Source organism: Henckelia pumila, chromosome 4 (genome assembly GCF_033568475.1).
Source record: "Henckelia pumila isolate YLH828 chromosome 4, ASM3356847v2, whole genome shotgun sequence".
Taxonomy (NCBI): Eukaryota; Viridiplantae; Streptophyta; class Magnoliopsida; order Lamiales; family Gesneriaceae; genus Henckelia; species Henckelia pumila.
Genome location: NC_133123.1, coordinates 6,821,484 through 6,847,421, shown reverse-complemented (window position 1 = coordinate 6,847,421; position 25,938 = coordinate 6,821,484). Strand labels below are relative to the sequence as shown.

The following is a 25,938-nucleotide window of genomic DNA, read 5'->3' as shown; positions in this document are numbered from 1 at the left end:
CGTGTGATTCAACTCATTCCATCAGAATTTTTCAGAAAAGGAACCGAGAGCAAGAACAAAGGAACTTCAATATCTTCTTCATCTCAAATCGCAATATCTTGAGTTTCGGTTATCCGATTTTGATTCCGAAAAATGTTTTGGAATCCTCGCAACGAGGCCTTTGAATTGATGTAAGTTTTTTTTTTATTCATCATGGTTTAATAATTCAAAAATGGCAGAGATCAGATTTGTTTTGTATTGAGGTTGATGAGCTTGTATTCTTTGTTATGTTGAAGTCGGGCTGAAGAATGGCTATCGATTATGTTCTTATGATTCCAGCTGATTATTCGAGTTATATACTTGCTGATATTCTGGGTTTTGATTGATATAAAACTGATATATGGTGTTTTTGATTGTTAGTGTTGATAGCTTTGAGTTTCGGTTGCCGACTTTAACCGTTACGCCGCCAAACTTATGATTCGAGACTGTTTTGCTAGTGTGTATTGAGATGTTTTTCCATGAATTCTTGGCTGAAGATCTTAGCTTATATAACTTCATTTCAGATTTTGTTTAAAGGCCATCGAGCTCGAGAACATCGCCTTCGAACCGATAGAGATTGAAGCAAGGTTTGAAGTTATTCTACAATGGAGTTTGAATGGTTTTAAGTGCAGATTTTGAGACAAGGCTTGTGGTTGTTTATTGTACAGATTTGGACAGCTAGAAGACACCATAAACCTCACAATCGAAAGGTAAAAGTGGACTACTTTTTGAATGAGATTAAAACTCGAGATGGTTTGTATCGAGTTCCCTAAATCATATACTTAATTGATTATTTTCTCTTATGTGAATTATTGAATGTGTCTATGATATTGTTGAATGAATATATGATGTTTTATATTGCATTCCTCTTGTGAGACCTATCCTTTGATTTTTGAAATGAACGGAGTCGTTCGATTAGACGATTTGAGGAACTATATATGTATGGCCTGGGTGGTTGTATTAGCCTAGCGTCTGAATTACATGTATGGTGGCTTCAAAGTCTAGGGAATCAAGATAAGTAGCCCCACCTCGATCGGGATTGTCGGTGGTTTAGTTACGATATCTTCTTCTCGGGATCCCAACCGATGAAATAAGAGAGTTCTTGAGAAAAGCCTGTTTTAAAGCATGCATTGTCTTCTATTTTATATCTTGAGCTTGATTGATATAATTTGAAATACATGTTAGTTGCTTTTACTGGGAAATATGTTTTTCACCGGAGTTATCCGGCTGTTGTCGTGTTTGTATGTGTGCATGGCAACAGGTGGTTCAGGAACAGGGCAAAGACGGGCTTGCCGAGTCAAAACTTGAGAGATTAAAGTGATGATCCGGTGAGTTGTTAGTTGCTGTCAAACTTTGTTGGTACAAGAACATTGATCTTGTAGTTGATAGACTTGAACTTTTAGTCTAGAGATTCTACTACTTTGAGATGTATAACACATGATCTTGTTGGGTTTGAGTTTTTGATGTTATCACCTTTTCTTGTACATTTGGTTTTATTGGAAGAGGTTATATAGTATAAATCTTCATTGTACAGCAGAAAATCAGAGTTTTTAGCAGCTGGACAGAGTGCAGCTCGCTCGAGCGAGCCAAGGGTGGGGGGGGGGGGGTCTTGGACCCGAGCAGCTCTCGCTCGAGCGAGGGGTGAGGCTCGCTCGAGCGAGCCACATTGGTTTAAAAAAAAAAAAATTTCTTTTGGTTTTGGCTTTGATGCTTGGCCTTAATTCATGAACCTTAGATTATTATTTGATTCGAGAGATTAAGAACCGGGTTGTCACAACAGGTGGTATCAGAGCGATAAAATTCTGGACTGAGTTAGATAGCGGGTGGGGTAGATCGAGTCATCTTCCTTGCTTGTGTTTGTTAGCATGATATGATTTATTACATGATTGAATTACATGTTGTAAATGCTAGCATGTTTTACTTTCAAGTATGTAATTAGTTGATTTTGTAATGGTATTTGAAAGTATGTTTTATGATTGTTTAAAACACATGCTTCTTGGACTATCTGACACGATTAAGGCATGTGTTCTGTTGTTTTTGACATGCTTACCCGACTATCTTAATTGATTGGAAGCATGTTTGATATCCGTATATTGATTCTTTATTTAAGATTGAATCAGAACCGAGTCTTGATCAGAGGTAAGATGATCAGAGGAGGACTGAGATATATTTGATATCCTAACCATTTTGATAATCAGATATGTCTCGACGACCAGGACGACCACCTCTTAGACCACAAGTTCCTACTCCTCTGCCAGAACAGATAGTTGTAGCACCGACAGTGCCACCAACTACAGAAATTCCGAGCAATGAGCAAGGGAGTACCTCGAGAGATATGACAGATATGACTGCTAATCCGATGGAAACATTGCTGAAACGATTTCAATCCTACAAGACGCCAACCCTAAAAGGTACGGAGAATGCAGTTGAATGTGAAGGATGGCTCGATGATATGGAGATGTTATTTGATTCACTTGATTATGGGGATGAGCGGAGAGTCAGACTCATTGGACATCAGTTGCATGAGGTTGCAAAGAGCTGGTGGTTCACAACCAAGAAAGCTTTGGAGCGTAGAGGAACTGTACTTACTTGGACAATCTTCAAAACTGAGTTTTACCAACGCTTCTTTTCGGTGTCTTACCGCAAAGACAAGGGTGCTGAATTTGCTAATTTGAAGTAGGGAAATTTAAACATTGAAGAGTATGTTGCAAAATTTTCTACCTTGCTACGTTTTGCTCCATATGTTGCTGATAGTGAGGAGGCAATGGCTGATCAGTTCATTAATGGACTGAATCCAGACGTCTTTACTTTGGTGAACACAAAGAGACCAAATAATTTTGCTGAGGCTTTGAATAATGCTAAAGGAGCAGAAGCTGGATTGATACAGCAGCGAGGAGCTTCGTATACCGCTCAGCCTCTGAGACAGTCACAACCCCCAGCACCAACTTCACAACAACCTCCTCGATTTGATAGTGGTGGTAGCAGCAGTGGTAAGAATAAATTTTGGCAAGCTCGAGGAAAACAGTTTAAGAGATCAGAGAGCAGTTCATCGAGTTCTAGTGGTTCAAAATCGAAGTCTAGAATGTTTTGTAACAGTTGTGGTGGAAGTCATCCGACCGATCAGTGCCGAGGTATATTTGGAAGTTGCCATATATGCCATCAGCCGGGCCATTTTGCGAGGGTGTGTCCTCAAAGAGGTTCTGGACAGTCACAAGGTACAGAGTCATCACGATCAGTGGCTCAACCTGCGAGACAAGCCTCCTCTGTCCATTCCTTCCAAAAATCACATCCACAGCAACAACCAAGGCCAGGAGGGAGTCAGACAGGTAGTCAGCCTTTGAGACAACAGGCTCATGTCTTTGCACTGATGGAGGAACAGGCACGGGGAGCACCAGATGATGTTATTGCAGGTAACTGTTCTTTTTGTGGTTATCCTGCCTATGTATTGATAGATACTGGTGCATCTCATACGTTTATCTCTGAACGATTTGCATTATTACATGCTTTGCCTGTTGAATCATTACCTGTTGTAGTATCTGTCTCTTCACCTTTGGGGAGAAGTCTTATATCCATACAGATAGTTAAGAATTGTTTGCTACAGTATGATGGTAATGAGATAGAGATAGATTGTATTGTGCTTGGTTTGTCTGATTTTGACTGCATTATCGGGATTGATATGCTAACCAAGTACAGAGCTATCGTAGACTGTTTTTAGAAAGTAGTGAGGTTCAGACCTGAGATGGCTGGAGAATGGAAATTCTATGGTAAGGATTTTCGTGCTAAGATTCCTCTGATTTCAGTATTATCTATGACTCGACTTTTGCAGAAAGAAGCAGAGGGATTTATTGTATATACAGTTGATGTGCTGAAAACTAGCCCGAACCTGGCTGACTTGCCAGTGGTTAGTGAATTTGCAGATGTTTTCCCTGATGAAATTCCGGGATTACCTCCGTATCGTGAGATTGATTTCAACATAGAACTGATCCCAGGTACTGCACCGATTTCTAAAGCACCTTATCGAATGGCACCAGTGGAATTGAAAGAGTTGAAAGATCAGTTGGAAGATTTACTGGCCAATGGATATATTCGACCCAGTGTTTCTTCTTGGGGAGCTTCAGTATTATTTGTCAGAAAGAAAGACGGTTCCATGAGACTTTGTATCGACTACCGGCAACTAAACAAGGCAACGATAAAGAACAAATACCCTTTGCCTCGTATTGATGATTTATTTGATCAGTTGCAGGGTTCTTCTGTTTATTCCAAGATCGATCTGAGATCTGGGTACCATCAGCTGAGAGTTAGAGATTCTGATATTCCGAAAACTGCTTTCAGAACCAGGTATGGCCACTATGAGTTTATAGTTATGCCGTTTGGTCTGACGAATGCTCCAACTATGTTTATGGCTTTGATGAACCGTGTTTTTCAAAAATATCTTGATGACTTCGTGATAATATTCTTATTTATTCGAAGAATTTGATTGATCATTCAGAGCACTTGAGAACTGTGTTAAAAACCTTGATAGCCGAGAAACTATATGCTAAACTGTCGAAATGTGAGTTTTGGCTGAAACAGGTTGTTTTTCTTGGACATATCATATCTGGAGATGGTATATCTGTTGATCCAAGTAAAGTCGAGGCTGTGATTAACTGGTCTAGACCAACATCTGTTCCTGAGATACGTAGTTTCATGGGTTTGGCTGGGTATTATCGACGTTTTATTAAAGATTTTTCCAGTATTGCGAAGCCGATTACTCAGTTAACTCAGAAGAATGCTCCATTTATCTGGTCTGAAGCTTGTGAATCCAGTTTTCTTGAATTGAAGAAACGACTGACCAGTGCACCAGTCTTGACGATTCCTTCAGGTACTGGTGGTTTTACTGTTTATTGTGATGCATCTCATCGAGGCTTGGGATGTGTATTGATGCAATGAGGGCATGTGATTGCTTATGCCTCGAGACAGTTGAAGCCTCACGAGATCAGATATCCGATTCATGATCTTGAATTGGCCGCCGTTGTATTTGCTTTGAAGATTTGGCGACATTATCTGTACGGGGAACAGTTTGAGATTTATTCTGATCACAAGAGTCTGAAATATTTGTTTTCACAGTCATAATTGAATATGAGGCAACGTAGATGGCTTGATTTGCTTAAAGATTTTGATTGTGAGATTAAATATTATCCGAAAAAATCAAATGCAGCTGCTGATGCACTGAGTCGAAAGGTATGTTCTTTATCTCTATCGACGATTGGTGTATCCCATTTGATTGAAGACTGTTGTTTTTCTGGATTAGTATTTGACACGAATTGTCAGCCTCTTCGACTTTTCCAAATTCAAGTTGAACCAACATTATTGTTGCGAATTAAAGATGCTCAGAAACTTGATCAGAATGTGCAGAATTCGATTGAGAAAGTCCGATCAGGGCATGTATATGAATACCAGGTTCGAGATGATCTTTTATATGTAAACAATCGCCTTATAGTGCCTGATATTTCTGATGTGCGACAACAACTACTGAAAGAGGCGCATTGTAGCCGTTATAGCATTCATCCTGGTGGTAGGAAGATGTACAATGATTTGAAGGCTCAATATTGGTGGAAACCAATGAAGTCAGATATCACTGATTTTGTTTCTCGATGTCTTAATTGTCAACAAGTGAAGGCTGAAAGGAAGAAACCGTCTGGTTTATTGCAGAGTTTATCAGTGCCTGAATGAAAATGGGATCATATTTCCATGGACTTTGTGACGAAGTTGCCCCAATCTTCCAGAGGTTGCGATGCTATCTAGGTGATTATCGATAGATTGACGAAATCAGCGTGTTTTATTCCTTATCGCATGACATATAGACACGACCAGATGACAGAGATTTATGTCCGAGAAGTTGTCAGGTTTCATGGAGTGCCGAAGTCTATTGTATCAGATCGTGATCCACGATTTACATCTCACTTCTGGAACAGTATACAGAGTGCTTTAGGTACTCAGTTACACTTGAGCACAGCCTATCATCCACAGACAGACGGACAATCTGAGCGTACCATTCAGACCTTGGAGGACATGTTGAGAGCTGTAGTGCTTGATTTTGGCACTAGTTGGCAAGATTCACTACCACTTTGTGAATTCTCGTACAACAACAGCTATCAATCGAGTATTGAAATGGCTTCATTTGAAGCTTTGTATGGAAGAAAGTGTCGATCACCTCTGTACTGGAATGATATTTCAGAGGTACCTGATATTGAGCCTGACATGATTCGAGATATGACTGAACAAGTGAAGATTATTCAGAAAAGAATGAAGACAGCTCAGGACAGACAAGCGAAGTATGCCAATGTTCGACGTCGACCTTTGTCATTTGAACAGGGGGATAGGGTGTTTCTGAAGATTTTTCCGTTCAGAGGCACTGTACGATTTGGCAAGCGAGGGAAGTTGTCTCCACGCTATATTGGTCCGTATGAAGTTCTTGAAAAAATAGGCAATCTTGCCTATCGATTAGCTCTTCCTCCATCCTTATCTGTAATACATGATGTCTTTCATGTATCGATGCTTCGAAAATATCTAGCTGATGAATCTCATGTGCTTCAATCTGATGAGGCTGAACTCGACGAAACCTTGAGTTATTTTGAAAAGCCAATTCAGATTCTTGATCGTAAGGAGAAGCAACTTCGAACGAAGACTATTCCGCTTGTGAAGGTTCAGTGGAGTCGTCATGGTATTGAAGAAGCAACCTGGGAGACGGAATCAGACATGCGACAACGATTTCCAGAAATGTTTCTCTGATGTGAGTATCTTCTTCAGTCTTTCTGTTATATGTTTTATATGATATGCTGATAGTACTTGAGATTTCGAGGACGAAATTGTATCTTAGTGGAGGAGAATTGTAACGCCCGGAATTATTTAATTTTAATTCGAGAATATTTAATTTGGGAATATTTAGAGTTTTGATTTAAATTCTAATATTCTTAAATTATTTAGGATTGAAATGGAATGAAATGGAAAATTTAGGACCAAATTGCATTTATTGAAGACTTGAGGGGCCAAAGTGCAAATAGTGGGAAATTTGTTGGACACTTGTTATTATTCTAATTATTCACGTGTGATTCAACTCATTCCATCAGAATTTTTCAGAAAAGGAACCGAGAGCAAGAACAAAGGAACTTCAATATCTTCTTCATCTTCAAATCGCAATATCTTGAGTTTCGGTTATCCGATTTTGATTCCGAAAAATGTTTTGGAATCCTCGCGACGAGGCCTTTGAATTGATGTAAGTTTTATTTTGATTCATCATGGTTTAAGAATTCGAAAATGGCAGAGATCAGATTTGTTTTGTATTGAGGTTGATGAGCTTGTATTCTTTGTTATGTTGAAGTCGGGCTGAAGAATGGCTATCGATTATGTTCTTATGATTCCAGCTGATTATTCGAGTTATATAATTGCTGATATGCTGGGTTTTGATTGATATACAACTGATATATGGTGTATTTTATTGTTAGTATTGATAGCTTTGAGTTTCGGTTGCCGACTTTAACCGTTACGCCGCCAAACTTATGATTCGAGACTGTTTTGCTAGTGTGTATTGAGCTGCTTTTCCATGAATTCTTGGCTGAAGATCTTAGCTTATATAACTTCATTTCAGATTTTGTTTAAAGACCATCGAGCTCGAGAACATCGCCTTCGAACCGATATAGATTGAAGCAAGGTTTGAAGTTATTCTACAATGGAGTTTGAATAGTTTTAAGTGCAGATTTTGAGACAAGGCTTGTGGTTATTTATTGTACAGATTTGGACAGCTAGAAGACACCATAAACCTCACAATCGAAAGGTAAAAGTGGACTACTTTTTGAATGAGATTAAAACTCGAGATGGTTTGTATCGAGTTCCCTAAATCACATACTTAATTGATTATTTGCTCTTATGTGAATTATTGAATGTGTCTATGATATTGTTGAATGAATATATGATGTTTTATATTGCATTCATCTTGTGAGACCTATCCTTTGATTTTTGAAATGAACGGAGTCGTTTGATTAGACGATTTGAGGAACTATATATGTATGGCCTGGGTGGTTTTATTAGCCTAGCGTCTGAATTACATGTATGGTGGATTCAAACTCTAGAAAGCAAGATAAGTAGCCCCACCTCGATCGGGAGTGTCGGTGGTTTAGTTACGATATCTTCTTCTCGGGATCCCAACCGATGAAATAATAGAGTTCTTGAGAAAAGCCTGTTTTAAAGCATGCATTGTCTTCTATTTTATATCTTGAGCTTGATTGATATAATTTGAAATGCATGTTAGTTGCTTTTAATGGGAAATATGTTTCTCACCGGAGTTATCCGGCTGTTGTCATGTTTGTATGTGTGCATGACAATAGGTGGTTCAGGAACAGGGCAAAGACGGGCTTGACGAGTCAAAACTTGAGAGATTAAAGTGATGATCCGGTGTAGTTGTTAGTTGCTGTCAAACTTTGTTGGTACAAGAACATTGATCTTGTAGTTGTTAGACTTGAACTTTTAATCTAGAGATTCTACTACTTTGAGATGTATAACACATGATCTTGTTGGGTTTGAGTTTTTGATGTTATCACCTTCTCTTGTACATTTGGTTTTGTTGAAAGAGGTTATATAGTATAAATCTTCATTGTACAGTAGAAAATCAGAGTTTTTAGCAGCTGGATAGAGTGCAGCTCGCTCGAGCGGAACTCGAGGCTCGCTCGAGCGAGCCAAGGGGGAGGTTTTGGACCCGAGCAGCTCTCGCTCGAGCGAGCCACATTGGTTTAAAAAAAAAAAAAAATTCTTTTGGTTTTGGCTTTGATGCTTGGCTTTAATTCATGAACCTTAGATTATTATTTGATTCGAGAGATTAAGAACCAGGTCGTCACACGACATGTCTGTGCTGACAAGGAGTTATTGTTGAAGTATACTCCTATAAGTGGAAGAGAGCTCTATATGGGTAACAATGCGACTTCTAAGATCGTTGGCTTAGGCAAAGTGGTGATCACGATGACTTCGGGAAAAGAGCTTACTCTTATTGATGTCCTTCATGTTCCGGACATAAGGAAGAATCTTGTATCCGGTTCTAGGCTGGTTAAGGCCGGATTTAGAATAGTTTTTGAAGCTGGAAAAGTTGTAATCATGAAAAATGGATAGTTCCTAGGAAAAGAATATATAGAAAAGGGACTGTTCAAGATGAATGTAATGACTGTACTTCGTGATTTTGAAAGTAATAAAGTTAATGCTTTGAATTACTTGGTTGAATGATCTAATTTATGGCATACTAGATTAGGATATGTTAACTTCAACACTTTGAGAAAACTTGGAAAACTAAATCTTATTCCAAGGACTAAGATTGATTCAAACTACAAATGTGAAGTATGTATTGAAGCTAAATTAACAAAAATACATTTTCACAATGTGGAAAGAAGTACAATACCTCTAGAACTAATTCACACCGATGTTTGTGATTTAAAGTTTGTACAAACTAGAGGTGGGAAAAAATACTTTATTACATTCATAGATGATTGCACAAGATTCTGTTATGTGTTTCTTTTAAGAAGCAAATATGAAGCTCTTGAAGCATTTAAGACCTATAAGAATGAAGTTGAAAATCAATTATGCAAACGAATCAAGAAAATTCGTAGTGATAGAGAAGATGAATATGTTGCTCCGTTTGAAGAATTTTGCAATGAATCTGGCATTATTCATCAAACAACTGCTCCTTATTCACCACAATCTAATGGTGTTGCGGAAAGAAAAAACCGTACTCTTAAGGAGATGATGAATGTCATGATAATAAGTTCTGGATTACCCCAAAACTTGTGGGGGGAAGCAATACTTTCGGCAAATCATATTCTTAACAAAATTCCACATAAAAAAAAAGAATGAAACTTCTTACGAATTGTGGAAAGGACATAAGCCCTCATACAAATACTTGAAAGTGTGTGGGTGTTTGACGAAAGTAGAAATACCAAAGCCAAAACAAGTGAAGATTGGACCTAAGATTGTAGATTGCATCTTCATTGGATATGCAAATAACAGTAGTGCATATAAATTCCTAGTGCACTAGTCAGTGATTTCTGATATACATGAAAATACGATTATTGAATCAAGGAATGCTGCATTTTTTGAGAACTTCTTTCCTTGTAAGGAAGGAAAAGAAAAGAGCTCTATTAAAAGAGGTCATAAATCCACAAATGAGGAAACTAATGAAAACGAAGAACCAAGGCGTAGAAAAAGAGCTAAGATAGCTAAAACATTTGGTCATGATTTTCTTAGTTATGCTATAGAAAATGATCCAAGGACTTTAAGTGAAGCGCTATCCAGTCCTGATGCTCCACTTTGGAAAGAGGCCATAGAAAGCGAAATAGATTTCATCATGCAAAATCATACTTGGGAGTTAGTAGATCTCCCACCGGGAAGCAAACCTTTAGAATGCAAATGGATCTTAAAAAGGAAATACAAAGCTGATGGAACAGTGGAAATACAAAGCAAGGTTAGTGGCCAAAGGATTTAGACAAAAAGAAGGGTTGGATTTCTTCGACACATATTCACATGTTACGAGAATAACGTCTATTCGAGTACTTATAGCAATTGCTGCTTTAATTAATCTCGAAATTCATCAAATGGATGTTAAAACGGCTTTTTTAAATGGTGAGTTAGAGGAAGAAATATATATGGCACAACCTGAAGGATTCATTGCTCCCGGTCAAGAACGGAAAGTGTGTCGACTCATTAAATTATTGTATGGGCTAAAACAAGCTCCTAAACAATGGCATGAAAAATTTGACAAAACAATGATGTCAAATGGATTCAAGATTAATGAGTATGATAAATGTGTTTATATAAAAGGCACACATGACTCGTATGTAATTGTTTGTCTATATGTAGACGACATGCTCATAATGGGTAGTAATCATGATATCATCATGAAAATTAAGAAAATGTTGACAAAAAATTTTGATATGAAAGATATAGGAAAAACAGACGTTATCTTAGGAATTAAGATTGTAAAAGCGCCTGAAGGCATTATCCTAACACAATCTCATTATATTGAGAAAGTACTTAGGAAATTCAACGCGTATGATGTTACGCCGTTAAGATCACCCGTGGATTTAAGTTTACATTTATCCAAAAATCGAGGTGAACCCGTATCTCAACAAAAATATGCAAGGATAATTGGGAGTCTAATGTATATTACAAATTGTACTCGTCCTGATATTGCATACTCAATAAATAAATTGGGTAGATTTATAAGTAATCCTAGTCATGATCATTGGCAAGCGTTAGAAAGAGTATTTAAATACTTAAAGTACTCAATGGACTATGGATTACATTATAGCACATATCCTTCCGTACTAGAAGGATACTGTGATGCAAATTTGATATCCGACACAAAAGACTCTAAGTCCACAAGTGGATATGTATTCACCATCGGTGGAGGAGCTGTGTCATGGAAATCTTCTAAACAAACGTGTATAGCTCGTTCAACAATGGAATCGAAATTCATAGCTTTAGACAAAGCGAGAGAAGAAGCGGAATGACTCCGTAATTTCCTAGAAGATATTCCGTGTTGGACGAAACCAATGCCAGCAATACTAATACATTGCGATAGTCAGTTGGCTATAGGTAGGGCACAAAGTAATATGTATAATGGTAAGTCAAGACACATACGTCGAAGACATAATACCATTAGGCAGTTGATCTCAAATGGAGTTATCGCAGTAGATTATGTAAAATCAAAAGATAACTTAGTGGATCCGTTGACAAAAGGTTTAGGGGGAGATTAAGTAAACTGCTTGTCAAGAGAAATGAGATTAAAACCTACAAAATTTAAAGATAATTCATAGCGGAAACCCAACCTTGTAGATTGGAGATCCCAAGATCTTGGTTCAATGGGAAAATCAAGTTATGAATGTTCGTGTGCACTTAGAACTTCGTTCTATTCTCATTCCTAGGATAAAATGCAACCTGTGCAAGTAGTGAGGTTAAGTTTTAACAAACTTTTAATGATTCCTATATTTCTATAAGAAATAGAGTATGACAAGATACTCACATAATAGGAGGTCACCTATTTAAGTGTGAAGACGGGCCGTTTCAATGAAACACTTAAGAATCCAAGATGTTGTCCAGGGCCAAAATGGACAAAACCATGAGAACAAATAAAGTGTGAGAAAAATTATTGTGTGAATATTGTTGTCTTGGTTTACATCAACAGCTGAATAGTTCAAGACATCACGTTCACTAGGCAGCCTAGTAAATCCGATAGTATTTCACTAAAAAAGGTTCAAAGCCGCAAGCTACCTCTCCCCATGCAATAATTTTTCGTAAGAAACTCTGTTTTAGCATATGCATACATATTCGCATAAATCACATTCATGTGGGGGATTGTTGGAAAAATTGTTTGACAATTGTTGTTGAAATAAAGGTGGTGAATGAGACATTGATGCTCATAGTTCCACATTGGTAAAATGTGGCAATAAATATTTACATATATAGCCTAAATTGAGACAATGGGTTGGGGTCCCAAGGGGTACCCATGTTTGTTAAAGGGAGTGGACCTAGACTATGCTAGGTTCGAATCATTAGCCACACGCGCGCGCGCCTCCGCCGCCGCCGTCCGTCCGACTGATCGGCTCGGCATGGCATGGCACGGACACGGACACGGGCGTGGGCGTGGGCTGGGCTGGGCGTGGGCTGGGCTGGGCTTTGACATGATATAACTTTTTTGGACAAAAATTAAATAAGTATTTTATTTTTTTGCTTCAGAATCAGTGTCAGCCCGAATCAGTGCAATTTGGGTCCTAACCAGTGCGTCCTTTCAGCTGAACGTGTGCATCTCTTCGGCCTGAATCAGTGCGTCTCTTCGTCTGAACCAGTGCACCACTTCGACTGAACCAGTGCGTCTGAAGTGATGCAACCCATCAAGGCAGCCTTCCAACGTAAATAGACCTCTCCCCATTCATTCCAACTCGCTCATTTCTGAATTCTTTTTTCTTCTCTTGCATACTCATATCGAGTCTGAGTTTCTTAAACACTTGAAAGTGTTCGTAGTGCTTCGATTTTGTAGTGCTACTAATCGAAGTTGGAGATAGCGTTCTATCTTGGGAGACACTTTGATCAACCCGTAAGCACCTAGACGGGCAAATTTGTCTTAAAGATAGAGAGGTAAACACTCGGCTCGCTATATACTGTGTTGCTGCGTGCATGCTGTTGAAAGATCAATAACAAACACAAATATTAAAACAGTCACCAACGCAGACATACTACATGTGCCATAATGTGGCAAAATTATATATGAGCACGTATACGAAGGTGTTTGGCTGAGCTTATAAGCTATGAAACAGTTCTTCCAATTTTTTTGGCAAATTTTTTGTCAAACTTGACAGCTTATAAGTTGTTTTTAAAAAAGTAAAGTTACCTCTACGTTTTTAGAAAAGATCTTATTTTGATATTTTATTTTTTTTATATTATCCTTATATATTTTATTAAATTTTCACCACACCTTCTGCTTATTTTTTTTTAGATAATTTATCAAATTTTTTTCTAAATTAAAATAAAAAATAGTTTTATTTTTTTTACTGTATGTTTAACATTTATGATAAATTTAAAACTATTTTTGTATGTATATTAATATTTATATTACTTTCATTGTATTATACTCTTTTTTATAATTTTTACAATAAAAAGATCTTATAATATCAAACACATCAATATCTTTAAGACATAGTTTGGTACATAGGATATGATAAGTATATGATATATAATATAAAGATAAATTAAGAATAAGTAAAATGGTATGATACTATATTAAATGTTTGGTATGGTTTTAACAAAAGTGATTAAATTTATACATTGGATTGTAATGACGAAATTAACGTTAACATGATAAATTTTATATTTCATTGTTATTCAAGATCTTGCACCTGCATAAATGTAATAATTAAATTTGGATTTTTGTAGTATTTTTTTGCTTGTATTAAATTTATCACACCAAATTAAAGAAATACATAGTCCACTTGTAGAAGCATTTATCACGGGCTCATTGACTTATCATGAGCTCTTTAAAAATGTACCAAGCATGAGATGAGAGAAGATAATTTATTAAGAGAAAAACTCATATGAGACGGTCTCAAGTGTCATTTTTTAAGACGGGTCTCTTATATGAGTTATCCATTAAAAAGTATTACATTTTATGCCAAAAATATTATTTATTATTATAAATATGAGTATGGTTAATACGTCTCACGGATAAGACCGTCTCACAGGAGTGTTACTCATTTATTAATCACCCACTTATCAAGTGTACCAAACTATGCCTAAGTTGTTTAAAATAAGTTAATCCAAACATTTTAATCGTTTATTTTTAAAATAAGACCTAAGAGCTTATAAGCTTCTAAAATAACTTAGAAGTTCATAAAGCTTATAAGCTGTTTTTAATAAGTTTATCCAAACACTTTCTTAATATTTTAAAATCCAAATTGGAAGGAGTTTCAATTAGTGAGAGAATACTTTTAAAAAAAAATAGTGAGGAAAAAAAGAAAAGGCTAAGGCTCCGTTTAAATATAAAATATTTTTCTAAAATTATTTATTTATAAAAACTTATAAAAGATTTTAAAAAATCATTTTAGAAATAAATATGCGTTTGAATAACTATTATAAAAAAATATTTTTCAATTTAAAATAATTAAGAATTTGTTTGCATAATTATTTTATAAAAAATCGTTAATTATAGTTTTTTTTCTCATTTTTCCTTGTTATGATTTATTAACCAGTTGTTATAAAAAATATTTTTATAATTAATTTTTACAAAAAAATTGTTAAATACATATATGTGGTTCCGAAGTCATAGAAAAAAAACCGGTTATATATAATATTAAATATTTTATTTTAATACGACACTCAAAATTTTCTGTTAAATCTATTAATTTGATAACAAACAATAAATTGAACAATCCAAAACAAAAAGGAAAAAGAAAAAGAAAGGGAAAGTATAAAAAAAAATAAAATAAAGAAAATTACCAATCTGTCGTTGGAAAAAAGGAGAGTCCCACGCCGTCTTCGAGTTTTGACCGTGAAACTGTTACAGTTTATATATATCAGAGAGAAGAAAATTTGCCGGCATTCATCGTTTCTCTCTAAAAAAAGAGATAGGATTTGTATTTCTAGAGCTTCATTATTTTAGTTAATTTTTATTAAGCGTGTTGAATAGTCAATTGCCCAGCTCATTAATTTTATTCAAGACCCAGTCTTTTTCATCGTTCTTTGAAGAATTTTGTGGCAGATAATCAACAATTCCTCAATCAGCGCAGACTGTTTCTGGGCTTGTTTCAAATTTGTTCAAGATTTGAATTTCGAGAATCTGGTAATTGATCTTCTTTGATCCGGCACTAAAATTTGATTCTTTTTCGATGCACTGTTTTGCGTACAGCTATCGGGTAAATTAATATGGTTCCTTGGTTTGTGGTTTTGAATTGTTGAAGAAGCTGAGTTTTTTGGTTTCAAAATCCGGGCGGCGTTGCATGAGAGTATTGAATTCTGTACTGAATTGGGTCTTGGTTCGTGTGATTGGATTCACTTCGTATGATGCTATTTTCGTCATGGGTTGTCGAAAGTAAGAAGTTCTGAAGTGATTACAGAGTGGATTGACTGTTATTTACGAATTTGGAAGAGGGGTTTTGTTTGTTATTGGTGAAAAACTATGGGTTGTGTGTGTGGTAAAGCTTCTTCCGTACCCAAAGACGGTGAGGAGAGCCCAAAGCAGAAAGAATTGATTAGGAAAACATCAGAATTACGTGTGGCTCGAGCGATTTCCTCGAAAAGAGAAGAGAGCTTTCGTCTGAAGGAGAACTTGGAGAATCGTAGTGTAAGAATTGGATTGATTGATAAAAAAGTAAACGGATCAAGAAGGGTGAGAGATGATTACTATGACAAGAAAAGAGAGGCCCCTGAGGCTGTGAACAATTTTCCTCTAGTGGCAAATATTCCTAAAGCTGTAGAAGGAGAACAGGTTGCAGCTGGATGGCCATCTTGGCTCGTTGCAGGTGCAGGTGAAGCTATTCGGGGATGGATACCACGGAAAGCTGACACTTTTGAAAAGCTTGATAAGGTATTTTTTGGGTATTCTTGTCGAATTCATTATAAGATGTGTACCTTTTATAGTGTAAAAGTATGATTTGAATGTTTTTTCTAAATCAAACTAAAGCATGTAGTTTAAGCAGAAATTCGAGTGATTAAAGGTCTCACCAACTAAACTGTTTCTGATGTATGCTGGTCTTGTTCCATTAGTTCATGGTTACCTAGGACTGCTGCAGAAAAGTAAGTATATCTAAAGGCTGCATCCCAGAATGAAAATAGCGCGCATATTACCAAAGTTTTCATCTTTTTGTGGCAAAAAAATATCTCTTCCATTCATACATATATAAGGGACTGGCCAGGGAATTTGTGTTGTAACTTTTCATCTTGTTCGTGGCAAAAAATTTCCCTTCCATTCATATTCAAGGGACTAATAAGGGTATCTGTGTTGTTTCTTTATGTGATTTATTTGGTTGTTTTGTAATAGCATTTGTGATTGCAGATTGGCCAGGGAACTTACAGTAGCGTGTACAAGGGTCGTGATCTCCTGCAAAACAAAGTTGTTGCTCTTAAAAAAGTTCGCTTTGATAATATGGATTCAGAAAGTGTCAAGTTTATGGCAAGGGAGATTCTTATTTTGAGAAGCCTTGATCATCCAAATATAATTAAACTGGAAGGCTTGGTCACTTCAAGAACATCATCCAGTTTATATCTCGTTTTCGAATATATGGAACATGATCTCACCGGACTTGCTTCACTCCCTGGAGTTAAGTTTACCGAAGCACAGGTAATTTATTTTGCGAACTCTTCTATCTTGTTCTTTGCCTTAAATGCAACAATAATTGGGAAGATTGTAACTTTGGTTTTTGGTTTATTTTTTAGGTGAAGTGCTACATGCAGCAGCTGTTGTCTGGATTAGATTATTGTCATAATCATGGTGTCCTGCATCGAGATATTAAGGGTTCAAATCTTTTAATCGATAACAATGGCATCTTGAAGATCGCAGATTTTGGCTTGGCATGTTGTTTTGATAGTCATCAAAGTGCTCCATTAACTAGCCGTGTTGTGACATTGTGGTATCGGCCACCGGAACTGTTGCTTGGAGCAACTCAATATGGAGTTGCTGTGGATTTATGGAGTACTGGCTGTATCCTTGGAGAATTATGTGTCGGCAAGCCCATCATGCCTGGCAGGACAGAGGTATTATTTTGAACAGGGCTTTTATCAAGTGAACTCATAATATCAGGATACTTATGTATAGTTAATACGGCTCATTCCTTCGGCAGTTCTTTTCATAAGACTAGTCTTTTAATTTTTTAGGTGGAGCAATTACATAAGATATTCAAGCTTTGTGGCTCTCCATCCGAGGATTACTGGAGGAAGTCAAAATTACCTCATTCGACTGTGTTTAAGCCAGTTCAGCCATATAGACGGCGAATTGCTGAGACATTCAAGGATCTTCCTGCTGCTGCTGTGAGCCTCATGGAGACCTTACTCTCAATTGATCCTTCTGGTCGATGTACTGCCGCTGATGCTCTCAAAAGTGAGGTTAGTCCCTCTCCCTCTCCCTCTATATAAATATATGTATATATGTGTGTGTAACTGTGTATATATATATATCTATGTATCTGTGTGTGTATATATTTGCCACTGTCCTAGAATTATCTATGAGGGTTGAGATACTACTTGGCCGATGCCCCTAGGGTAAAGTCTTTTATCAAGGAATCGGATTGTGCTCTATGTTCTTATGTTTATCCTTTCCTTACAGTTCTTCTCAACAAAGCCATATTCTTGCTCTCCATCAAGTTTACCAAAGTACCCTCCAAGCAAAGAAATTGATGCAAAACTACGGGAAGAGGAAGCAAGAAGGTGTGTGACGTGCTGTCGTTGCGTTTTTTCCATTGACTACTTATTTGTATAAATGAGTTTCTTTTGTTTAGAACTTTTCACCTACTGCAAATAAGCCTTCTGAAGATACATTTGCACTAAATGGGAACCTAATTAAGTGAGAAAGGGGTGCAAGGACATTGATACTTAATTTTGCTTGCTTTTTGGCTTGTTTTTTGAACTTTGACTTTACAGGCAAGGACCCCATGGAGTTAAGGGACCAAAGGGTGCAAATGAATCCAAAAGAATGAAGGAATTGCAAGCTGCTCCAGTACCTGATGCTAATGCCGAGTTAGCAAGATCGATGCAGGTATTTGGTAGATCCAGTCTTAAACTCGATCGACAACTTTGTCTTATGTTATTAGATCTGCTGGAAACTCATAAATCGTTCCTCAGATTTGAAACCATATTTAATTTTGTGTCCGAATCTGAAGCTTTGTTTTGGATGCTAACACTGCTGCTTTAATTTTCCCTTCCCAAATCAATCTTCATGCTTTGTTGTGGATAATTCAAAATACTGCAGCTTCCTCCTGAACATATAATTACAACTAGTCCTCTTGGGCCTTGGCACATAATACGTGCATATATATATACTTGTGCATTATATTTCAATCTCCCATCAGATGTTAAACTCAAGTTTCATTTTATTTTTATCTTATTTTAATTTTCATAAAAATAATGGTATGGAGAGGTATTGATTGTTGGGCAAAAATTGGTAGTAATGGAGACCAATAATATGTACTTTAACGGTCTGACCATTAAATAATATTGTATGGATTAATGAGCTTTGGTATGGTTTTTTTTTTTTTATCAAATGTAAATCCATCACCTTTATGATGAAAGCGTGAATCTTTTTCCAACGAGCTTTTTAGTATTCATTCTTAGCTCTATCTGTTATCGTGAATTCATGATATAGGAAGCTTCAATAGTTTTTAGATGGCACATACTGGAATTCGATATTATGTTTATGCTTGTGTCTTCTGGTCTACTCTACCCCAATCCCATTTTTTCCTCATTCTTTTCTGTGGCCTGATAAATCGGAATCTGGCATTTTTCTATGCTTTATTTTCTTCTCAGAGGAGGCAAGGCCATCCGAATTCAAAGAGCCGAAGCGAGTTGTTCAACTCTCAGGGGGAAGAAGTCGCTTCAGGTTTTCCAATCGATCCCCCACAACCTGTACATGGTATGATAGAAACGAGAAACGATCAACCACAGAAACGTCCGGAAAGATATTCTAATTCAGGGCCACTTGCCCCAGGAGTGGGGTGGACATACTCAGGGAGGAAAAACGACGATATTTCCTCTGGATCTACTAGAAGTGATCTATCCGCACTATCAGGTTTGGTGGCATCCAGGGCTTTTTCAACAGCTGAATCCCGAGACAAGTTGGCTTCTTCACATGCAGAAGCCACAAGTCAAGTAGGCAGGCTTTCCGAATCATTTGGAGATCCAGGCAGGAAGCAGGATCGAAAACATCCCATGCGCATTTTTTCTGGCACCCGACAAATAGAAAACGGAAGAGCTAGCACTAAAGAACCAGTAATGGTAAGTTTCAGCGCTCAACTTGCATATTTGCTTGTTTTTGTCTTGTAATTTCAACATCTTTCTCCAGCTGCCCCAACTGATAATCTCGTTTTCGCGTACGCTCTAATTTAGAGTCGTCAGTGTCGTCCAGGAATTGGGGGGAGGGTTGATTTAATAGATTTAAGGGTTGATTTCTTGTATTCTCTCCTCAGGATGGACATGGCAACAAAGAGAGAAAATATCATTTCTCGGGTCCAATACTTGTCCCTTCAAATAATATAGACCAGGTTCTCAAGGAGCATGATCGCCGGATCCAAGAAGTCGCGCGACGCTTGAGGCACGAAAAAGCTAAAACTGGTAGATCCCGACCTCAGGAGGCGCGCGTTTGAAGTTTCATCCAGCTTTTATCAGGATTATAACTAAATTCAAAATAGAGAGGAAGGTTTCCTCCCATGTATATATATGGTAATGTAGAGTTTTTTCTCAGTGAGGATTAATGTTTCAAAATTATCAGATTCATCATCAAATCTTTGCATGAAATGGAATCGATATGTAATTACAATTTTGGTCTTGTATTTGTAGAAGTTTTGCAACCTTAGGTAGTCTTTGAGATAGCTATTAGAAATCATTTCTCGACTTTTCCTTCACAAAATTTCAAAATTTTGTGAATAAAAAATTGAGAAGTGCTTCCTAAAAACTCTATCAAACATTAACTTAGTTTTATTAGCATGAAATATGTGCGATGCGCGTAAATATCAGTTATATACAATCTTTAGTTCACTATCTTTATTTTTTTGACAATTTTAGTCATTTTTTTGAGGTGGTGTTGATGTGGCACCAGTGCAGTGTTGATGTGGAACTGATATGTATAGTGTCACGTAAGCATTTTTGAAGAAAAATGACTAAAATTATCAAAAATCGAAACATGCATGAATAAAACTAAAATATGAAAACATAGAGGTCGAAATCGTAAAGTAACAAAATACAAGACTAAAATTGCAGTTTTTCTCAATAAAAATAATTTTTTTTTTTTTTTAAAAAAAAGTGATTTCAAGAAATTTGCTATTTAGCTTGTTTTAATTCTTCTTATATAAGAGGAATAAAATGATGTGAAACTTATATAACTTACTATTAAATTAAAATTCAAGCCATTGAATTTATGCTATACAGTTTTTGATAATGAATATATAGAATGACATGAACTGAAACAAATCAGGGAAAAAAAGGGTTTGTCTATCCAAACCGTAGACACCACGGACAAGACAGAATAACTGAGTAAGTGAATAACCTACAAAATCAACTAATAAGTTATGGATTTTATCAATACTTAAATGATAAGTTACATAAATAAAGCTACCTAAGCACTAGTAATTAGCAATTTAAAATTCTCGTAAATAACTGAAAAAAAATCTCAAAACTAATGAAATAATAATATTGATATCAAAATATAACCGATAATATTAAATGCAATATTTACTCTCCTACCGAGTTTTTACCTTGTTTTTAGAATTCTATATATTGAGATCGATATTTTGTGAACTAATAATATTGATGAATTATTTTTTTGCTAAATAAAATTTTGCAATAATAATAAATAATCAAACGTATGTAATCAAATACACATTCAAATAAGATTATTTGCCACCAGTTTTATAGCTCTTAGAATCTATAGTTGTGATAAAATTAATATAATGAATTAACATTAAGATATTGCGTGGTACTAAATTCTATACAGTAATCACCAAATAAATTCACATAAACAAATATATTATATCCAAACACATCAGATATAAAAATAATTTTTTAACCACTTCTATGATTCTCACCATAAAATTCACTTATATATATATGGTTTTGTATGATTCTCACCATAAAATTCACTTGTATATATGGTTTAATGAGAAAAGGTAGAAACGAAATTAACGATATTTAAATTTCAAGAAAAATATAACAATATAATCAATCATATTTTACTATTATATCCTAGTTTTATTTGTATTTTTTTAATATTTATTAATGTGCAAACCATATATCTGGCCCGAGCTATGCTACATTGGGTAAAGATTACCCAGTGCAGCATCTGCCATTCATTGGGCATGGGACATTTGCCATTCATTGGGCGGAATGCGCTGCACCGGGTGATTTTTACCCGGTGTAGCATAATATCTGTCCATATTTCTAGTCTTCCAAAAAATTATTACTTTATTAATTTATGAAAATTATTGTTATAATATTGGCCAAATTCGAGACTGTGAAAAGTTATCATTTTATAGAGATTATTAATTTATCAAGTATTAATTTATAGAGATTTTATTGCATTCAAATATATTTGGAAATTATGCATTAATTGACTTAAAATTATTATTGAATATTTATTCACTTTCATCTTGAATCACTTTTATATAAGTTTCTTTCTTTATTTCAATTACTCATACAACCCCATTTTCATTTTTTCTTCATTTTTCTTATATAAATATCTCAAGACATAATCATCATTAATTTGTCATCCAAATTCCTTTTTGTTTATTAAGATCGCGCCAAAAAAGAAAATACTTTATTACTATATTAAGACAACCAACACACACGTACACACACATGTATGAATGCCATATAGCTAGTTCATGGCTAAATCATGAGCAAGACTCGCCAAGCAAGCACTCCAACTGATATGCCAGCGTATGGAATATTTCTACACAAAAATTTTACATTTCCGCGTGGGAAAATCATAAAAAGATTCTAGTGCATTGTCAGATGATCATGAGTTTCATTGTGGCTCCAATATTACCCTGTTTGAACTTTCACAAATCATTTCCTTCATCTTTCTTGACATCATTGTTGCACTCAATTTAGAATCCCCAACCTTCATTCAAGCATAGAGAAAACCCTTTTAAGATACCATAAAAGCATTATAAATATTCCACGAACTCTTGATGTAGTGACATAATCCTCTTTGGTGAGAGAAGTCGAGATTTGAACATGGAGCTCTCTCTCCCATAAATGAATGTAAAAAAAAGAAATTAAAAAATGCCCCATAGGTGACGATGAGGCCTATGTTACAATTGTCACACATTGAATAATAAAACTAACAAAGATTGAATAATAAAACTAACAAAGAGTGATCCATAAACCTTGAGATATAACCCCACCCAATAGACAAAGCCTTTTGGAATGGACAACTCATGGCCGGGTTTATAACTTTATAGCATTGGTGCTCTCGTTGAAAGCTAGTCTAACGGAAGGGACGACCTAGAACAGGACTACCACCAGATGAAAGATGAGTGAAAGCCGTCTAGAGTGGGTCGCCGCGGACGTCGGCTTGTCAAAGGGTCGGCAATGTTATAACTAACAATAGTTCCACGTTGAATAAAAAAAAAAAAGTTATAAACCTTTGAGGTAACTTACTCAATAAATAAGTTTTTTGACATGGATACTTTATAACCTAACAGCTTGAGTCATAACCTTGTTGTGATCATGCAGAATCTGAACAGTGGAATTCCCATAGATAGAAAAGTTGGCGTTGGCCACTTCGAATCTATGGAGATGAAGCAACCTAATGAGCCCATGAAACATGGAGTAGCCATCAACTAATTCATTCGCTATAACTAAATCAAGATTTGGTCCCATTTCTTGAACTTCAAGAAGAGGGGATCCATTATTGCTGGTACTAGACGGCTGAGTTCGCTTTCTTCGCGAAAGGGATTCCTTCTTTTGCTTCATATTCTCGAGTTTGAGCTTCATGGACTCGATGTATTCCGCCGCGTGGCCTATGTTATCTGCGAGTGTTGATGACCTCTCCTGCAATATTCATTATATTTATATAAATTCACCATATATAGCTAGCTTGTCAAAATTAATATGCAATTAATATTCGGGGTAATTGGAAATTAATGAATATATATTATACGTACCTTGGAAGTATAATCTGGAAGAAGAGAAAGAAGGTGGGAGCAAAGAATCTTCATATCAGTTCTCCTATTTTTCTCTCTGTCTTTCCTCTCAATTCTGGGAGCATTATAATTAATCCTCCGGGATGAGGCAATATTCTCCATTTTTAATTTTTTCTTGAAAACATTAATTTTGGGAACGTGCTATTTATACTGGTGTCAAGTTGGATATATAGAGTTTGAAACTAACGAGTGAGAATGTGAGATGATGTAAATATTATTATTATTATTTTTTTTTTCATTTCAATATTTTTTTTTCATTTTCAAAGAAGCAGACAATTTTTTTTGAATTTTGTTTTCAAAGGAACCTGTCACATTCATGACCAGATGTATGGAATGGGAAATTAATGGGAAATGGGAATATTATGGCTCAAAATATCTTGCAAATTTGTCGCTTAATTATGAAAGGCAGGCGCCGTTGGTCCGTACGAATATGCACCATACTGATAAATTTGAGACCCATTCATCAGTAAGTTTTTGACTGGTCATGCTAATTTGTTTGTTTGTTATTTTTTTAAATAAAGCTAGCGTTAATAATATTATGAAAAACGAATAAACTATTTGGTAAAATAAATTTTAAACATTTGAAATTTCGAATAGAAAGCGTATATAAGCACTTCGTCTTATAATTAAATGTATTCTTTTGTATATATTATTTTATTTTATTTAATTCGAAATAATTAAAAAGAGAGTTTTTAAGGTACATGAACATCATCCGAGTAGTGGGAGGGAGCTCCAATATGTAACAGTGAAAGACATGAGAGCTCCCGTTCCTGTGTTTTAAAAAAGAAGAAATTTAATTTTAATACTTTAACGATGGTTGTTTGAATTTTTAAAAAAATCAAAATAAATGTTAATTTTGTCATTGTTCAACGGCTTTTTTTTCTTTTATTTTTTTTTTTAAAAAAAAATTTCAGGGCTCCATCCAAACAATACCTTCAAAAAACGTTTGCGAACTACGGTAGTCAATTAGATCATCGTCTTCGAGCCAACTTGAATGAGAAAAAAATTTTAATTACCACACGTTTAGTTATCTAATGCTTCATAAATTGTTTGTAAGAATTCATTACTTTAAGATTTACTCGTTGTTTTTAAATTTTATAAACTTTCAATTATATTTTATCAACAATAATCTATCTATTGTTATTATTATTTTTTTAACAAGGAAACTTGTAACATTGATGCATAATAATGTCTTTTGTTCCAATATTAACCAGCCAACTAAAAAAACTCTCAAATACCCAAAAAAAATGCAAGGGAGGAAACAACAAATTTTACTAAGGCATGAGTCACTTTATTGACCTTCCTCCTAGCATGCATGAACAAATGAAATAATATCTGAAGTAGAGCTCAAGTATTTGATCTCTGATGTTAAATAACATTAATTAATTGACATTAGTTAAGATTAATTATTTTAGAACAATGAATTAAAATATTGAAGCCATGTGTTATCATGATTGGTATCATAAAGAACGAGCATTATCAAATATAGAAGAGAGATAGTTCTTGTGAATATTATGTGAGTATTTATTCTGTCTATGTTTCTTTATAAAAAAACCAACTAATATTTTTCAAAGTCATATTTTATTATTAAAATTTAATGATATATTATTGAATAAATATAATTTTACCAATTTTAAATATTTTTTCCTCTTTTTAAAGAATAGAAACTATAACAGTCACTTTATTGAATAATATTATAATTAACGAATAAGTATTTTTACAATAACCGTGATGAAATCAAAATTACCTCCCAAAAATATTTTCAAACACTACCGTAATGCCCCTATGTGGACCGTTGGTATAATTAACTTCATGTCTTTTCAATGTCCCTATATGGAAATGTCAGCGGGTACAATTAACTTCCAGTCTTTTCCGCTTACAAACCGAGTAGGGCTAGTTTCCTTGGTACTTGGTAGTATTTAGAATTAATATCTTAGTGCCCAATAAATATATTTATTTTCTGTGCCGACATAAAAAAAAATCTCCATCAAGCGAACTCCATTTTCTGTTGTTTCTATTTATAATTTCTATACACTAAAATATTTTAATTATTACATATTATTATTATGTTTTATTCTATGTTGATGTCATCTATAAATTATAATTTTTTGGATACTGCTAATTTTTATTTTAAAATTACATTTCACATATTTCTGATTTAAAAATTCGTAATCTAAACTTTAGCATTCTGATTTAATTACTAAATATATTACTATTTATTTTATTTAACTCGAAAGGTAACGCAAAGTTCATAAAAAAAAGGACTGAAATCATGATAAATATTAGATTTTCCCTATTAATACACAAAAATATGCGACGTTCAAGAATTGTCGGCACTTAAAATATACGCACCAATAAACATGGGGGGCTTGGCTTTATTGGGTTGAATTACGCACGCAATTATAATTCAAAACGCGATACTCCGTGGGAAAACATTTACCAGAAAAAAACCAACAGAATATGTTTCTCTGTCAGATGGGATTTTAAGAGGGAGACATATTTG

The 25,938-nt window shown here is 35.3% G+C and overlaps 2 protein-coding genes across 4 annotated transcripts; one reads left to right on the top strand and one right to left on the bottom strand.

The window, feature by feature from the left end:
- The first annotated feature begins 15,123 nt into the window (after positions 1 to 15,123).
- On the top strand, positions 15,124 to 20,072 carry LOC140864868 (probable serine/threonine-protein kinase At1g54610). 2 transcript variants are annotated; one of them, XM_073269260.1, is made up of 9 exons: positions 15,124 to 15,367; positions 15,486 to 16,111; positions 16,580 to 16,864; positions 16,960 to 17,277; positions 17,398 to 17,625; positions 17,846 to 17,946; positions 18,160 to 18,274; positions 19,042 to 19,509; positions 19,701 to 20,072. In XM_073269260.1, exons 2-9 carry the CDS (start codon positions 15,704 to 15,706, stop codon positions 19,875 to 19,877), a joined length of 2,100 nt encoding a protein of 699 aa, XP_073125361.1. In that variant the 5' UTR covers positions 15,124 to 15,367; positions 15,486 to 15,703; the 3' UTR covers positions 19,878 to 20,072. The 2 variants fall into 2 exon arrangements, with proteins under 2 accessions (XP_073125361.1, XP_073125360.1); XM_073269259.1 differs by having other exon boundaries at positions 15,124 to 16,111.
- A 1,956-nt stretch (positions 20,073 to 22,028) lies between these two features.
- LOC140864869 (transcription factor bHLH162-like) lies at positions 22,029 to 23,563 on the bottom strand. 2 transcript variants are annotated; one of them, XM_073269261.1, is made up of 3 exons: positions 23,397 to 23,563; positions 22,948 to 23,283; positions 22,029 to 22,348 (listed from the first exon to the last, which is right to left on the bottom strand). In XM_073269261.1, the coding sequence occupies exons 1-3, from the start codon at positions 23,535 to 23,537 to the stop codon at positions 22,253 to 22,255; spliced, it is 573 nt and encodes a 190-aa protein (XP_073125362.1). In that variant the 5' UTR covers positions 23,538 to 23,563; the 3' UTR covers positions 22,029 to 22,252. The 2 variants fall into 2 exon arrangements, with proteins under 2 accessions (XP_073125362.1, XP_073125363.1); XM_073269262.1 differs by having other exon boundaries at positions 22,948 to 23,280.
- Positions 23,564 to 25,938: the final 2,375 nt, after the last annotated feature.

Coding starts and splice junctions, on each gene's coding strand:
- LOC140864868 (XM_073269260.1), top strand. CDS start 15,704: ATGGGTTGTGTGTGTGGTAAAGCTTCTTCCGTACCCAAAGACGGTGAG. Junction 16,112..16,579: donor CTTTTGAAAAGCTTGATAAG/GTATTTTTTGGG, acceptor TTGTGATTGCAG/ATTGGCCAGGGAACTTACAG. Junction 17,947..18,159: donor CGGGAAGAGGAAGCAAGAAG/GTGTGTGACGTG, acceptor TTGACTTTACAG/GCAAGGACCCCATGGAGTTA.
- LOC140864869 (XM_073269261.1), bottom strand. CDS start 23,537: ATGGAGAATATTGCCTCATCCCGGAGGATTAATTATAATGCTCCCAGA. Junction 23,284..23,396: donor TTCCAGATTATACTTCCAAG/GTACGTATAATA, acceptor TGAATATTGCAG/GAGAGGTCATCAACACTCGC. Junction 22,349..22,947: donor TTCTGCATGATCACAACAAG/GTTATGACTCAA, acceptor GCTTGAATGAAG/GTTGGGGATTCTAAATTGAG.